This window comes from Macaca nemestrina, chromosome 6 (genome assembly GCF_043159975.1).
Source record: "Macaca nemestrina isolate mMacNem1 chromosome 6, mMacNem.hap1, whole genome shotgun sequence".
In the NCBI taxonomy this organism is placed as follows: domain Eukaryota; kingdom Metazoa; phylum Chordata; class Mammalia; order Primates; family Cercopithecidae; genus Macaca; species Macaca nemestrina.
Genome location: NC_092130.1, coordinates 37,266,854 through 37,282,600, shown reverse-complemented (window position 1 = coordinate 37,282,600; position 15,747 = coordinate 37,266,854). Strand labels below are relative to the sequence as shown.

The 15,747-nt window shown below is 42.7% G+C and overlaps 1 protein-coding gene across 15 annotated transcripts in view; it reads left to right on the top strand.

Annotated features, from left to right (window-relative positions):
- The window catches only part of LOC105466962 (Rho GTPase activating protein 26), a 907,509-nt gene that overhangs the window by 812,619 nt on the left and 79,143 nt on the right, over positions 1-15,747 (top strand). For all 15 annotated transcript variants that reach the window (XR_011624168.1, XR_011624169.1, XR_011624171.1 and 12 more), the window contains one exon: positions 12,904-13,054. Coding sequence is in view for 5 of the 15 variants with exons in the window: in XM_011716194.3 (XP_011714496.1) it covers positions 12,904-13,054 (151 nt within the window). In the remaining 10 variants the exon portion in view is untranslated. The remainder of the gene's footprint in view (positions 1-12,903; positions 13,055-15,747) is intronic.

Here is a 15,747-nt window from a genome sequence, read left to right as displayed (position 1 = left end):
GGCTGCCACTGAGGATTCTCTTTCCAGATCTCCTGTGAACAAACAGCTGAGTCTCTTTTCCTCCTGCTCCGACACAATAAGAGCTGAGCTCAGGCACTGCTTCTTCAGCTCCCCTTTTGTTAGCAATTCCCGTAGAGCCAGTGTGCTTTCCTTTTCTCAGTTGTAATGAAATACCCATTAGTGTGAGTCACATGCCCTACTAGAATGTGACTCTGTGAGGGTGGCACCTTGTTCAGCTTGATGTTTTACTCCACCTCTCATGGTGCCTGGCATGGAGTCGACACCTAAAAATATTTGAAATTCATTAGTGAATTAATTAGGGAACAATACCCCACTTGTTCCAAATACCAGCGTGTTATCGCCACAATTATATCACATCTGTTTTTCATCTCAGGATTTCTGAGTTCTTTGCAATGATCAGGTACTGACCCCTAAAATATACAGTATTGTTTCAGCCTTTGCTCTGAGAGCGCCTCCGTTTGCTCATCTGTAAAATCGAGATAAGAGGACCCACTCATAGGAAGTTATGCGAATTAAATGAAATTATGCATTTCAGCATCTGGCATAAGGCCTGGGACATGGCAAGGGCCAATTACTGAGAGCTGCCACTACCATTATTGGTTACTGGTTAATCACACACAGATAACCAAGTCTGGTTCTTTCATGCAGCTGACATTTACATGACAGCTCCCAGGCACTGGGAATATCAACATGGGACCTTGGCTTTAAGGAGTTCAAAACTGGGTAAGGAAGGTAGACAAGTGACTACAAATGTAAGTCAGCATCACAGCTGCTTCCTTAGAGAGACCTACACTGAGAGAGGCAGCGGAACACAGTGGTTAAACACACTCTGGCCCGGGTCGTCTGGGTGTGATTCTGCCTCTGCTGCTCATCAGCGATGTGTGGCTTGGGAAGTTACCTGATATCTCAGGGCCCCATTCTCCTCTTCTGCAAAATAGGGTTGATGCTTTCTATTTCATGGGGTCGTTCTGAGGATTAGGACCCTTCAAACGTTGCCATATGCAGAGTCAGTGCTCAGTAAATGCTGGGTGGTGATGGCACTGGTATTGCCATCATTATTATTATTATTACTCATTTCTGTGAGGTACAGTAGAGGGACAGAGGCAGGACAGTCCCTTGAAGAGGAGAGGCTTCATATGTGGATTGTTATCTTTCTTCTTGTCACAAAAAAAGGTGGTTATTTAATCCCCTTGTATTTCTAAAGTAATGGCCTTCCTTACCATAACTCCTAAAAGCAAACCTTCCCCATCCCAAAACTCTTACTGCACTTAAAGATGTCATTGAATCTCATCATGTGGCTGTACCTTGCTATATTTAGTATCATTCGGGTTGTTTCAAATATTTTGCTTTTATAAGTAAAGCTACTATTAACATCCTTGTAACTAAATCTGCTCTTATTTCATGAACATTTCTTTAGATAAATTCTTAGAAGAATTTCTAGGTCAACAGATATACAAGGTTTCAGGACTTTGACCCTGTCCTGGGATTGGCTTTCCTTCTCACAGTGGCCTGTGTTCCTTTTAAATATATCTGGCTGGGGTCACTCTCAGTGTGGTCTGCACGTGGCCTGGGCCCCTGCGAGTGTACCAGGGAACACTTGGAACAGAACTGGCCTCACTCACACCTGCTGAATGAATGAGGCATCAGGCTATGGGGTAATGTGCTTCTCAGGTTTCCAGGACAGCCACGGTCACCTAATGTTTTGTACTAATCAGTGTACGGTGTAGATTAGGAGAGGCTAGACAGTATTGGTAAATTCCCCTAAGCTTAAAATAGTGCTGGGTATGTAGTTAGACTGAAGCAGCAGCAGCGTTGGAACAGGCTTTAAAGCATTGTCTGGGAGCTCATAAGAATGACGATGGAGATCAGGAGAAAATCAACTAGATCTTTGTCCAAGATTAATTTTATCACACAAGGCAAAGGATGAAAGTTAAGGATGTGTGAAAGCAGGACTGTCTCAGCTGCAGAGCAAGCTGCTCTGTCCATGTCTGCAGATGGTAGACAGGGGATGCAAAAGGGGAAGAGAGTGAACAATAGGGCCTTTCTCTTAATGTTAGGAAATGCTCCCTGGAAACACGACCGGTGCATACAGGTAGGCTCAGATATTTGTAGGGAGTCTATCTTTCCCTCCTTTCTCAGAGAATAAACATTATAACTGCAAGTCTGTGTGTTCTTTAATTGCAATTTATGTATGTGTCTGTGTGTATATATTGGTTTGTTTTAGAGACCCCTTTTTTTCTGGGAAGCTAGTATACTATACAAACCGGCATGAAGGGCACCCTGTGGGGGGCCAGTGGGAGAGTTGACTGAGGAAGACTGAGCTAGGAGCTGGAAGGTTGTGCTGGGACCTGCCCCCTCCCAGGTTGTAATCCAGCCACCCATCACTGTTGGGTGAGCAGATGATAATGCACTGTGAAGTTTTCACACAATTCACCTTTCCCTTTGTCTGGTCTATGGACAAAGACAGAAAACTTTTTCCCAGCACTTTGCTGAATTTACTCTTTGGCATTAAAGTACAGGTAACGATTATGCAAATATAATTTGTGAAAAAAAGTATGTATTTCCATATAACAGTGATTTCAGTTTGAGGCCTCCTGATACACTTCGCTCAGTGCTTAAACACCAGTCATGTACATAACCTCTCATTCACCATTTGTGCTACAGCCACATAGCTCATGTGGCTCACTGTGACTTATTTAATATACTTCTTTAAGTTAACGTTAAGGCAACTCACTTCTTTCCCTGGCTTCATCCTGACACATAAGATCTCTAAAAACATGACTTCGATGATCTCACTGTATTATTCTCTAATATATGTTAAAATAAATATGTAACCATTAAGATGGAAAGTGGTCATCCATATCCCACCTTAGAATTATTTTGTGTACCACTTGTGGAATGCATACCACCGTTTGGAATCCACAAACTGGCTTTTAATTTTGACTGACTTCCATCCTTCCTCTTAATTTAAGTACACAAACTCAAGTTCCTTTAGTCCACTCAACTAGAATTGGGTTCAGATATTGTCAGTGGGCTGTGGACACTTGCCGTTCATGTCAGTTTCCTGCTGCGCCCTTTCAGTTCATAGTGACACCTCTCCTGGTTTGATGCCACCTTACCTTTCTTCAGGTTCTTGCCACAGAGCAGATGCCCGGTTGGAGGGATGTGCTGTGAGGGCACACATGCACCCATAGGCACCTGCACATGCGCCCTCCCGCATACCTCACCTCTACCTTCACACTTGCCCTGCGATCATTTTCAGAACCTCATTTCTTTTGATAAGTCTGTCCACCTGATCTCTTTTGAGTCCAGTCATTCTCCTTTTTCTCTTCATTGATGCACTTGCAAGTTAATGTTTATTTGGCATTCCATTTGTCAGTACTCTTTCCAGTTTCCCAGTTGAAATGCTTAATGGGGCTGAGGCTTCCAGAATAGCTCACTTAGGTATTTCCCTCCAAGAGACTCCAGGTGTTGTTGGCAGCATACATTTTTCTCCCAACCTCTCTGCAGTGTCCTTATTCTGTGCGGAAGTTGGAACCCATTGTTTGCTCTTAGAGGTGAATCTTGGCCTCGAATTGTCATTTGCCTCTTTCTTCCTGGAGAAGCTCCTCAGGCTCAGGCCTCTGCCTTTGCACCTGTACTTCAGGCTCATGGTCTGGGATATTAGATGATGCTCATAGATGTGTGTCTTATTATCCAGAAGGGGTTTTTCCTTCAGTGTAAGTAGACCAGGTGTGTGTCCAGGTCCCTGCCTGCGACTCTCTCTCTTTAATCTATGGGTATTAGTATAGTCTTCTCTAGGTGGTTTTTTGTTTTGTTTTGTTTTCCTTTTCCTAAACGTAAAGCTGTCATCTATTCTCAGGATGAAGAGCTTGATGGTTTCTCATGCTCTGTGCTGGGCAGGGACTTAGATCAGTTATAAGACAGCAAGTGGCTCCTCATATCATAGGCAATGTGTGATGGCAATGGGGCTAGGAGTGAAATGGGACCAGCCTCTGAAATTAAAACTTTGTGGACAAAAGGAAAGGGAATGATGGGGAAATGCAGGATTTAGAAAGCATCATAGCAACAAATACAAACCATCCGGAAACCACTGAATATTTTAGTGAAGAAGGAACTAGATATCAAAGTTATCTGTAGACAGTCAAGGAATGTTTTCTGAAAGGAGTTTTGAGAAAGATACAAAATGATGTGAAGATCCCATTCTGGTCCAATAGATAGGAAAGGTGGTCTGTGATGGGAGAGTCTCTCTGTGCGTAGCAGGGGGTAGCTGTTGTCTGTAGAACTGCGGAGAGAACTGTAGAAAGGTAATTTAGCCAAACTGAACCTGGAAGACATTTTCCCTAGAAATTGATTTTTTGCTTGTCTGTGTTTAATATCTATGACTATATAACTTACCAGGTGGTTTCTTGGGTTGGACGTTGTGCACCACAACATCCCAATTAATCTTTAAAATTATATGACACAGGTACTGTCCCTATTTTGCAGTTGAAAGGAAATAAAATTTACATTAAATAGTGTACACTCAGGATTACACAGCAACAATGTAGATTTGAATCCTGTCATTCTACCTCAAAGTGACACTGTTAACCAATCGTTATTTTGCTGTCAAATTGTGGGATGGTTCGACAGGAGATGCGTTCCGTTAGGGTTAGCTGTTGTGACCTAGTCTGCACACTCATCCTTACCTCCAAGGGAAAGTGTTTCCGGTTCCACTTAAGAACCTGGAGTTCAAAGTTTCATTAAGCTGGGCGTCTGCCCGTAAAATGCTGAGGGGCTGGGGTGGAAGTACAAATGGATACATTCAGTAAAGAACTTTCAGGCCAAACTAAATTTGAACCTCGCCTAATAATAACAATAAAAATAAAAATAATTATAGCTCTACTTATGAGCCTGCAAACCTCATTGTCTCGTGTCATCCCCACAATTAATAATCCTGTGAGGTAGGTTCTTATATCCAAATTTTACAGACAAGTAAACTGAGGTCGAGATGTTAAGCAGTTACACTGTTAGCAAATGGCAGAGAAGGGGTTTGTACCTAGGTAGTCTTCCTTCCCTATACTTTGTCATCTCCAAAAGAGTGCCTTTGTCAGTTCTTGAGCTACCAAAGTGAAAACCTTGCTAGCCTGAGTTACAGAAGCAATGAAAGCCATCTGTTCCAGCTTCCAGGGCTACATGGGGGCAGCTGAACCATACTGAACGGGTTCCTCAACATGCGTCCTGGCAGGCTGCAGCCACATGACAGTCTCCCCTCCAAATCTAGCACCAACTACACAGAGCGATACGTGTTGAACGGTAGCTTTAATATACTCGGCCAAGCCACTCAGGCTCATTTGCAATCACCTTCGAACAGATGGAACGAGGTTTTTCAACTGTGCTGCCAAATGAATGGCAGCAAAGGAGATTACTGTTTAATCTCCAAGTTTCCACACAGATACATCATCCAGCAGAGACTGTACTGGTACATCTAGGTGAAAGGTACTGACACACAAGCTGTACTTTTTCTGGACAACTGTAGAAGGGGGAGCCAGAAGGATTGAAGGGAGCCAGCAACAAGGTCTTGTACCTTATAGATTTCTTCCAAGAGGTTGCAAAGTGGCACTTAGGATTTATTCTGTCCCAAATTTTTAGCATTTATACCAAGATGTTGAAATGCGTTTCTTGGAACGGAGGTTCATAGACTTGAGTGTGCATTCGAATCTTGTAGGGAGCTTGTTAAAAATACAGATGCTTGGTCTCCTACCAAGGATATTCTGAGTCAGGAGGTCTTGGCTGGGGCTCAAGCATCTATATATTTAAAGCACCCTAGTGATGCCAATGCTAACTCAATTTAGAGAAGTACTGGCTTGGGAAGGTGGGGACAGTCAGGGTGGCTTGTCTTCTGTCATTAGCAGGACATCTCTTTGAATCACTGTTGGGGTTTGGAGCACTCTGGCATGTTGGATGAAAACAGAGGCTCTGCAGTCAGACTGAGACTGAGCTGTTTTAATGTCATCTCTATCACCTACCACTCTGAGACCTGGAATATGTTACTTTCCTTTTCTGAGCCTCCTTTTTCTCATCTGTAAAATCTATCACTAGTAATAGCTTCCTTGGAGGATAATTGCCATGATTAAGTGAGCCAGTATATATAAAGTACTTGACGCTGGGCCTAGACCATAGTAAGCACCTAATAAATGTTAGCTACAATTATGATGATTATCATCAGGCTATAGTTTTACCTTACAACTGACTAAGGAAATATACGCCTCTTTGGAGCCTGCAGATGCAAAGGGGAGGCCCATATGTGAGGGAAATGCAGAGTCCCCCCGGCCCCTGAAAGAGCCTGTTTGATGCTTGAGTGCAAAAACATCAGCAGCCTAGGACATGTTGTACAGTGTCGGTGGAAGTGGGGGTGGGGGCAGGAGGGGATTCTTGGGCCTTGTTTTACATGGATCATGTTAACTAGCTGCTGAGATTATAGCTCTGAATGATTTTTTTAGTTCTGTTAATTCATCCTGGACCCTCTCCCAGACAGGCCCAGTGAGAGGTTGAGAATTCAGCTTATGTATTTCTCATGTGTGTCTTCCTTGTTGAAACATGACTGGGAATTCATACTATTCAAAGGCTTACGTAATGCCTTTCTCTGAGCAGTCAAAGCTGTAGCATGTGCCCTTTCTCAGGTTGCCTTTGCAGATCCCGGGTGCCCTGGGCACACCTGTTTGCTTTGGAAGATGACATGTTTATTCACATGGATTCCTATTGTCACACGGGCTGCAGAAGGTGTGTAATGTGTTTCTTGGGTCAATTATGTGTAATTACTACACGTGACTGAAAACCATGTTGATAATATGGCCATTAAAAAATGATGCTGTGGAAAGCTCGTGGCAGGAAAAAAGTTCCAGCTAGACCCATTAAATGAAAACAAGCACATTCTAGACGCATGCTTTTGGCACTATCACCAAGTGAACAAAGCAGATACCATTAAGTATGATGTGAGTCTGCTTTGTTAAAAGCATGACACACATCTCTGTGTGTGTGTATATATGTATATATTCCTCTGTGTAGCAGAACAATTGGACTTTTACACACCAAAATGAATACAGCTGGAGGGTGGCCCATGCAGGATATTTGTGTGCAGATGCAAATGCTTTTCTATACTTTCTAAGTTGGAGAGAAATGCGTATTTCTTATATATTCACTTGTTTTTAAGTTATTAAAAACAAAACTCCCTAATCATACCTTTCATGTACTATCTCAAACCCATTTTGCAGTGAGTCGTGGTATAAAAGTAAGTAAACGTGTAGTTTCCTTCTTTCTAATGAGCAAGAATATAAGCCATCAGTACGTGGACTCCCTCAGATCCCAGTCAACTGTAGATTAACAGGAAAGCAACTTTTCCTGAAAGCAAGTTCTCACGTAGAAAAGAGGGCTGTCTTGTGAGTAATAGAGTGTCCATTTAACTCTGATCATTCAACCCCCTATTCAACATTCATCAGAGGCCCATTCCTCCCTTGTGGTTTCTGAAATGGTGTTTTAGGGCCAGTCTTTCTCATTGTGCCTCCATGTCTCTTTCCTGTGAATCAGTGCAATCCCAGGCCAGCCACAGTGACTTCCCCATTCTCTCACGAAATTCAGTTTTATTGGCGTTTTTTCCCTTTGCAAACAAAAGGGTTATTACAGGTGATATAGGGAAAGAGTCAGTCTGTCCACCCAGAACCATAATCAGAAGTCGTTTTGCTGAAGATCATCTGTCAAAGTTTTAATATCATCTTTCATGTACTATGATCAAAACAATGGATTGACTCTACTTTTCACTTTTTTTTTTTTTTTTTTTTTGAGACAGAGTCTTGCTCTGTTGCCCAGGCTGTGGAGTGCAGTGGGGCGATCTTGGCTCACTGCAACCTTTGCCTCCTGGGTTCAAGTGATTCTCCTGCTTCAGCCTCCCAAGTAGCTGGGACTACAAGTGCCCGCCACCACACCTGGCTAATTTTTGTACTTTTAGTAGACATGGGGTTTCTCCATATTGGCCAGGCTGGTCTCGAACTCCTGACCTTGTGATCCGCCTGTCTCAGCCTCCCAAAGTGGTGGGATTATAGGTGTGAGTCACCGCGCCCAGCCTACTTTTCAACTCAATGTGTAGAGTCTGTCATCACCCAAACTCCTTTTTAAGATTTTTTTTAAAAAATTGCCCAAACTGTTTTTATATACCCAAACTTATTACACAGACTGCTTTCTAAGATTATTTTTATCATAGGGACTGAGGCTGCTGGGTCAGCCTGAAATGAGACCACCTCAGATTTTAATGTGGCTTGGCATGTCACTATTATCAGGAGCAAGAGCTACAGGGGGTAAAAATTGCTTTGGAAAATCTGATTCCAAACTTCCCATGTACTTGGGTATTTCCCAGAGATGGTAAACTCAGAAATTGCTGTACACTCATCATTTTTTATTGCAAAATTCATTAAGCTGCCGTGCTATTATCATCCCATCTTGTCAAGATGATACATTACAGACTTCATTGCAAAACTTTAACAAGCAGGAGAAAGTACACCTCTCTCCTGACCACAGCACAGGAAAGCCTCTGGGTATTTTGTGTTTGCCTTCCTATTTTTTTATATAAATCTCCTTGTCTTTGTAAAACTTCGCGCTGTCTGGTAGCTCCCTTTTCTTCTTGTTTGATCATGTGGAGAGTCCGTTCCCTCCTTTTGGCTCTATGAGGCATCCTGAGAGGCTGTTAAAGAACAGTCCTCTTGCCTCTTCTTTTTGCCCTTTACTCTTAGGCACCATGGAAAGTTGGGATATTAGCCTGTATTCTGACAGAGTCCCATGCATGGTGGGAAACCTCCCGCAAATGTTTCATATTTACCCTCCAGCTCTGTGTATTCAGTGAGCCAGACCTGTTCGGGCCTGCCAAGACGTGTGAATTTGGCTTGGCTCTGTGAGTGCTTTCCTGGCCTCGCCTCTGGGTTCTGTGATAAACAGAGCTCCTGCCTCCCGTGTGTGATGGGGTTGCCATTAGAGTGGGTCGGAGTCACTTGGTAAATATGGAAAGTGAAGTCGCTCAGCTCCCAGATTTCCATGGCAACCCCCAGAACAAGTACAATATCACCAAAATTATTCTGCGGCTTTCCTTTTTTAGTTGCAGTGATTTGGTTGCATACTCATGTTTTTCCGTTCCTGATTTGTACAAAAAACAAAAACTCTGCCCACTGTCATCAGTACTTTGGTTTCAAGGACATTCATGGTCCCTGTCTAAAGCACCTGAAAAATTCAGTCACACAAAACTACCTCTTTCTGTTCCAGCAGCATAAATTTTTGACTGTGTATTATTCCCTTATATTTAATATTTATCTTATAACCATTCACGGAGCCTTAGTGTCAGTGACCCGTGGGCGAGGCACCAGGAATGGATGGCTAATGTTGACCTCACCAGCCACATTAATGGATGCCGTGTGGCCAGACAGCATGTCCCTGCCCTCAGGTAGTTTGCATCCTTAAGGACCAACTTCACATCCAGTTTGTCACTCCTTATAGAACGTATGTTTGTGAAAGCACTGCCAATGCATGCTTACCATTATTTGGGGATTTATTTTATCATTTTCTTGTTGCTGGGGTCTTGTTTTCTGTGACTGATACAAAGACAGATTGTTGTTGACAAACATGTTTGAGGTGGGCAAGCATTCTCACTGACTTCAACCAGTTTAGGCATACTTCTGAGTTGTGGGCATTCTTTCCTTTTTGTCATGGTCCTCTATGATCTTGTTGACTTGACTCATAACTAGCTGTTTTTCTTTTGAAGCCCACTAGCCTATAATTTTTTTCCTTCAGCAACATAATTGCCATCAGTCCTTCTTATACCTTCTATGAGGATACCAGAGCTGGATTGAATCATCAGTGACTCAGGGAAGTCTAGCTATGTTATTTGAAGGATTTGCTTAATTTTAATTTTTATTTTTTAAAGTGTCTTCTAGGCTGCCTGTTCTTGTGCGCTTCTGTCAGGAGCAGTACTCATTTGCCTAGCTGATGAAAAATGCTCCTATTTTGAGTGACATTACTGAATATTATTATTATTATTATTATTATTATTATTATTTAAAGGAGGCAGAATCTTGCTCTGTCACCTAGGCTGGTGTGCTGTGTCACCATCATACCTCACCACAGCCTTGAACTCCCAGGCTGAAGCAATTCTCCTGCCTCAGCCTCCCAAGTACGTGGGACCACAGGTGTGTACCACCAGGCCTGGCTAATTTTTCACTTTTTTTTTTGTAGAGATGGGGGTCTCACTATGTTTACCAGATTGATTTCAAAATCTTGGCCTCAAGTGATCCTCCCACCTTGGCCTCTGAAGGCGATGGGATTGCAGGCATGAACCGCCATGCTTGGCTCATTTTCTCCTTATTTCCTAATTGACTCCAAATGCTTTAAAATTTGTCTTGGTATAGTTTGCTATAACCACTAAAACATTTGACTGGCCATTGATCTTATTCTCCACCCTTTCCCTGGAATAATCCTCACCTGCCTACTCACCCTCAGTAAAGATTGTCAGCCTTTCAGCTTAGATCCTCTACCTAGATGTTCTCAGTCTCATGATGTATTGTCTACAGATGACGAGACCTTTCTTCTACAAAATTGTAGTCGTTTTATAGTCACGCAGTGCCAGGTTTCTGGGTTTTCTTGTCATTTGTCCCAGCAAGGGATACCAATAAAGAGTTGGCCTCTTAGGATGCATATTTGGCCCTCTTGGCTGTAAAACTATGAAGCCTTATGATACATTTTTATACCCTCCTTTACTAATGGATAGTAAGGGAGAAAAATAATCTCCTGCTAACATTTTAGAAAGACGAATATACTTTTAGCAAGATACTGTTTTTAGTTTGTAGAATGATAATCCTCTCCTGGAAAAGTAAATATAATCACAGGAGAAATGTGAGCGATAGTTACGCTCTTCTGTTTCCTGAGAATTCTGTCATGCAAACTTGGCCCTTTAAGCTTCTCAAAATCAAGTTAATAAAACTGTTTCTCTGTCCTGTCCTGTGAAGCAGTAAATGTCTCCAGTTGAAGCCCGGGGAACCGTCCTCACTCTCTTTCTTTATATGGTAGTCTCGAGCTCCTCACGGTCTTTCGGGCATCTTTGTATGCGTGTTTTGTAAAAAGGAAAATCTTACTGATACTGCTTCATACTGATAAATGGCACATCCAATCTCTCAGTGATCCCCTTATTATGTAATCTTAGTGTTGTTTTTCTTTCTGGTAGGAAGTTCCCATTTACAGGCCCTGTTAGTCCTCCTACATCTTGGCTCAGTGTAACTCTTTTGGCTTCTCTTTGTTGTCGTTTTTGTTCAAAAATGAAGCTCTTAAAATATGAACAGTTCTAAATCTCAGACATCAGTTCAATCTACTTTTTCCAAATCTACTTTGAGTTCAGTAGTCAGGAGGTAGCCTTATAGGGTTTTTCTCTCTCCTGTGGGGCTTTATGCAGGGCATTAAGGATTTGCTAAGATATCAGGGGTATTGGGGTGAGTGTGTATGTATTTAGTGTGAGGCTTACTGTAAAATCACTTCATAAGCATACTTTATTTTTACAGACATGACTCGTGCAAAAGGAAAAGTATTTTTATTACACATCATCCTCTTAGTTGCCTAAAGAGACCTGAGTTCAAATGTTGCCCTTTAAATTATCATACCAGTGACTCTAGACTATCCTGTGAGGGACAAATTGTAACATACCCCTGACTCACTGCAAAAAGGTCCAGGATTAGCCTAGATATTATGTTTAAGTGAATTAATTGCCAGAAGTATCAGTTGATTTTAGTATGTTATATCTGTAATCAATAGAGGACAAGAATCACATTCCACATCTATAATATTTTGCCACAGCAATGATGGGTGCCTGTACCATTTAGCTAAATTATCTCCAAAAATTGTGTTTTCCATTCATGATTCCAAGTTTTTAAAGATGGGAAGAACATAAAGTTCTGTTCTTTGAGCGGTATTCTGAAGTTTACAAGATACATTCCTGCCTGTGATCCCACTTGATCCTCATGACAGTTCCACAAGCTGTGAAAGGCAGTTCTTGTTCTCCCCATTTTATAGATTGTTAACCAAGAATCCAAGATCAAGTAGAAATTGCCGGAGGTCACATAGCCAGTCAGGGCTTGAAGAGAACTCAGCTTTTCTGTCTCTTGGCTTGGCAATATTCTCCAAGCGTGAATATGACTGCTGGGACTATGGACTCAGGTATTTTGTTGTTGTTTATAGGCAAACCATTCTGCAGCCCAGTACAGAGTGATTTATCAAAGAATTCACTTGAAGTTAAACACCAAGTACATGGAGCTAGAGGCAACCCGAAAGACGTGTCTGAGAAAGGGTCAGGAATTTAGACTGTTGGAGTCATAAGGACATTGGTGGCTGAATAGTAGATCTTCTCTGGTGAGGCTCTATGGAATTGGAGGTGGGACATGGCCTGATGAATTAGAGCAATATTAGAGACAGGAGTTTTAGAATGAAAGGTGAGTGTCACAGAAGCCAAGGGGATCTGGGTGAATGTGAGGGGGTCTATGAAGGCTTTTCTCTAGTCTGGCAATCTGCCAGTCAAAAGAAGATGCAATTTATGGTGCCATGGTAGGGCTACTTTTAGAAAAAATCCTGGCTTATATTAAAGGGGAGATATATCCTGTTACAACGAGGAAGGGGGTTTGCTTTAAAATTTCGAGTCACCTGTTCCCCCTTGACTCTTCCTTTCCCACTTTTAATTCTTAACCTTTTCTATGTTGTTTCTTAAGCTTCCCTGGGATCAGAGATCTTGATCCAGTCTTATTCTTTATAAATGTTTGTGCATGTAGCAATAGACTGTCGCTATGCAATAATAGTAATATGGGACTTGTGACTTTTTCCCCCCAGAGGAACAAAGGAACAGCATCATCAACTCCAGTTTGGAATCTGTCTCATCAAATCCAAACAGCATCCTTAATTCCAGCAGCAGCTTACAGCCCAACATGAACTCCAGTGACCCAGACCTGGCTGTGGTCAAACCCACCCGGCCCAACTCACTGTAAGTATGATGTCCAGCTGCCTACCCCACAAGGACTTTGGTCAGCCATTCCACCTAGAATTTGCTATCTGGCTCCATCTGACTTCGGACCATTGTCCCCTGAACATTATTTAAACCTCCTCCCTAAACTGGGAGCTCAGCTGGCTTGTTGTGGGTTTTTCAAGCATCATCATCTCAGAGGGAGTCGTTATTCTTAACATACTGCTTCTTAGCCTTGGTGATTTTTGATTTACTGTCCTGCTGAGATGGCTTTGGTGATAGCTATTGCCTGTGCTGGCTGCTGGGCATGAAAAGCAATTTCTGTAAGTTTTACAAACATCCAGGGGCTGTAGCAGCTCTGTGGCCGAGTTTGTTTCACTCATCCATGTTGTCTCGGTTTCCCTCCCCACTGACTATGTTGGAAATGTTCAGTGCCGCCTCCGTGTCCGTTTCCATAAGGAAGAGGCTCCAGGAGCCCTTTGTGTCTTTACATCCTCAAACCTTAGCATGACTATGACTTCTTAACAGATACTATTAAAGAGAAGAACCCTTTTTGCTTTATTTTTGGGCATTGAGCACCCATAGTCAGGACAATTAGTTTGGGGGCTGGTTGTCTAGCCCTCCACAGAAACTAGATCTACTCTGCTAGGATCAGAAAGTTCTCCCTCATGGTTTCAACCCACATTGCTTCGCATGCTTCTTTAGACCATCCCGTAAATCTTGTCAACTAGCGCCTTTGCAGAAAGAATGTGAGGCCATGACCAGAACAGTTGGACTCTCAGGCTACAGTTATGTAAGACTCAGGAAAAACAGAGATGATTTTGCCTTTCTCTAAGTGAAAATAGATTGAGGTTCAGCCACAGACTGTCTTCAGGGCGGTTGTTTCACGTGGGGAGACACTAGCAAGGCGGTGAGATGCTAGGATGTCAGTAACCTTTTACTGCTCCTCCGCATGCCATAGTTTCATGGCAGTACCCTGTCATTCAATCGCTATGAGATATTTACAAATCTGCAAAATGAGTCTGATAATGCCTTAGAAGACACTAAGGGCTATTAAATACTTGGGAGGAGAGATGACTCCAAAATGGACGTAAGAGGTACATAATAAAAATGTTACTATACTGTGGGATGAAATCTTAAACTGAGAATATCAGGTCTTTTTAGTTGTTGGCAGCTTTAAATCATACTGATGTTCAGGAAGTTTAATTATTTGCCCGTTGAGTGGTAAATCGCATGTTCCTTCACCAAGAAGTGGACCAGTGCCTCAGGACCTCAAAATAATTGAATTTGTTCAGCTTATGGGCAGTGAGTCTCTTCTGGTTCTCCATGGCTGGGCTTGCCTAGGGAGCCTCCCTGCCTTGAGGTTTGGCCTTCTTAGGTGCTCCTATACCCGCTTTCCTGGACTTTAGGGAGATTCTATTTTCTTTACTTTTTTTTTCTTCAGTTGGTTTAATTTTCTGTACCTAGCAGTTGCTAAAGTTATTTCTTGCTGTGTATGAGCAAGGTTGAATTTCTAGCCCAAGTTGCTTAACATCCCCTGATTTTAGCCAGCCGCTACCAGTGAGTGGTCTGTAATTTTTTTTTTTTTTCAGTGGCTGGTAGCTGTGAGCCCCTGAGTCACTGCTGAGTACAGTGTGTACAAAGAGGTTGCTTAAGCAGCTAAGTGGAAAAGGGGGGTGTGTCTTTTAAACAGGTCCTGAGGAGAAGGCTTGGGATTTTTTATTTTTTAGGTGTCTAGATACGATTTTTTTTTTTTTTTCCATAACATCCTAGGAATCGCTCTGCCTACTTCACACCACCCAGAGGGACTGTTCCCTGCCTGGTACAGATCTGGGGGGCTTTTCTAGGGAAGGGAGGGTGATAACAGGAATGGTTCTACTTGTTTGTCTCTGGAGGAGGATTAGAAAAGGAAGTGTGGGTGTGCCTCCAACAAGACCACTGTCCTTCCAAGCCGAGTGAGTCGCCGATTGATACCTTTGAGTCTTGAGGTCAGGGAAGGTTGTTCCCCGAGGTAGAAGCAGTACCCGCACCAGCACTGATACCAGCGTCTGCCATGGCCCTGAGTGAGAGCCATGCCAAAGTCCCCCATAAGCTCTGCAGGCAGGCTCACAGCCACTTCTCAAACCCAAGGCAGTGAGGTGATTTTCCTGGGTTCCTGTCTCCCTGGTATTTTCTGCCTGGGATTTGCTGGTGTGGATCATGCATGGCTGTTAGGCAGTCCTAACAAATGGACCCACAGTACTTTCCCTGAGCAAATTGATTCTGAGAAATCTGTCGGCACACAGATGTGCCATGGTAACAATCACTTGAGACCACTTGGGTCTCAGCCCCTGGTGTGGACCCTTTTGTTCCCACCATCATTGTTCGGTTGGAAGTGTCCAGAGCTCCTCCAGTGGGAACACTTAATGATGCAGATGAAAATGAGGAACATAGGTGAGCTGGGAGGATTACCATTAGCTTGACTATTAAATAGGCATGAGGTACGGAACCAGCCACCATGAAGCTATCTGTTCTTTTTATTTCACTCCTTTATTTCACTATTTTTTGTAATGACTGGGATATCATTATGACCAGATAGAAAAATAGCGAAAGAAACATGTTTATAACTCATAATACAGTGGTACCTCTGATGATACATTTTGCAGTATTATTAATCTTCCCTAATTCTCCAAGGATATCAGGGCGCTCTTATTTACATGAATGTAATGCTAAAT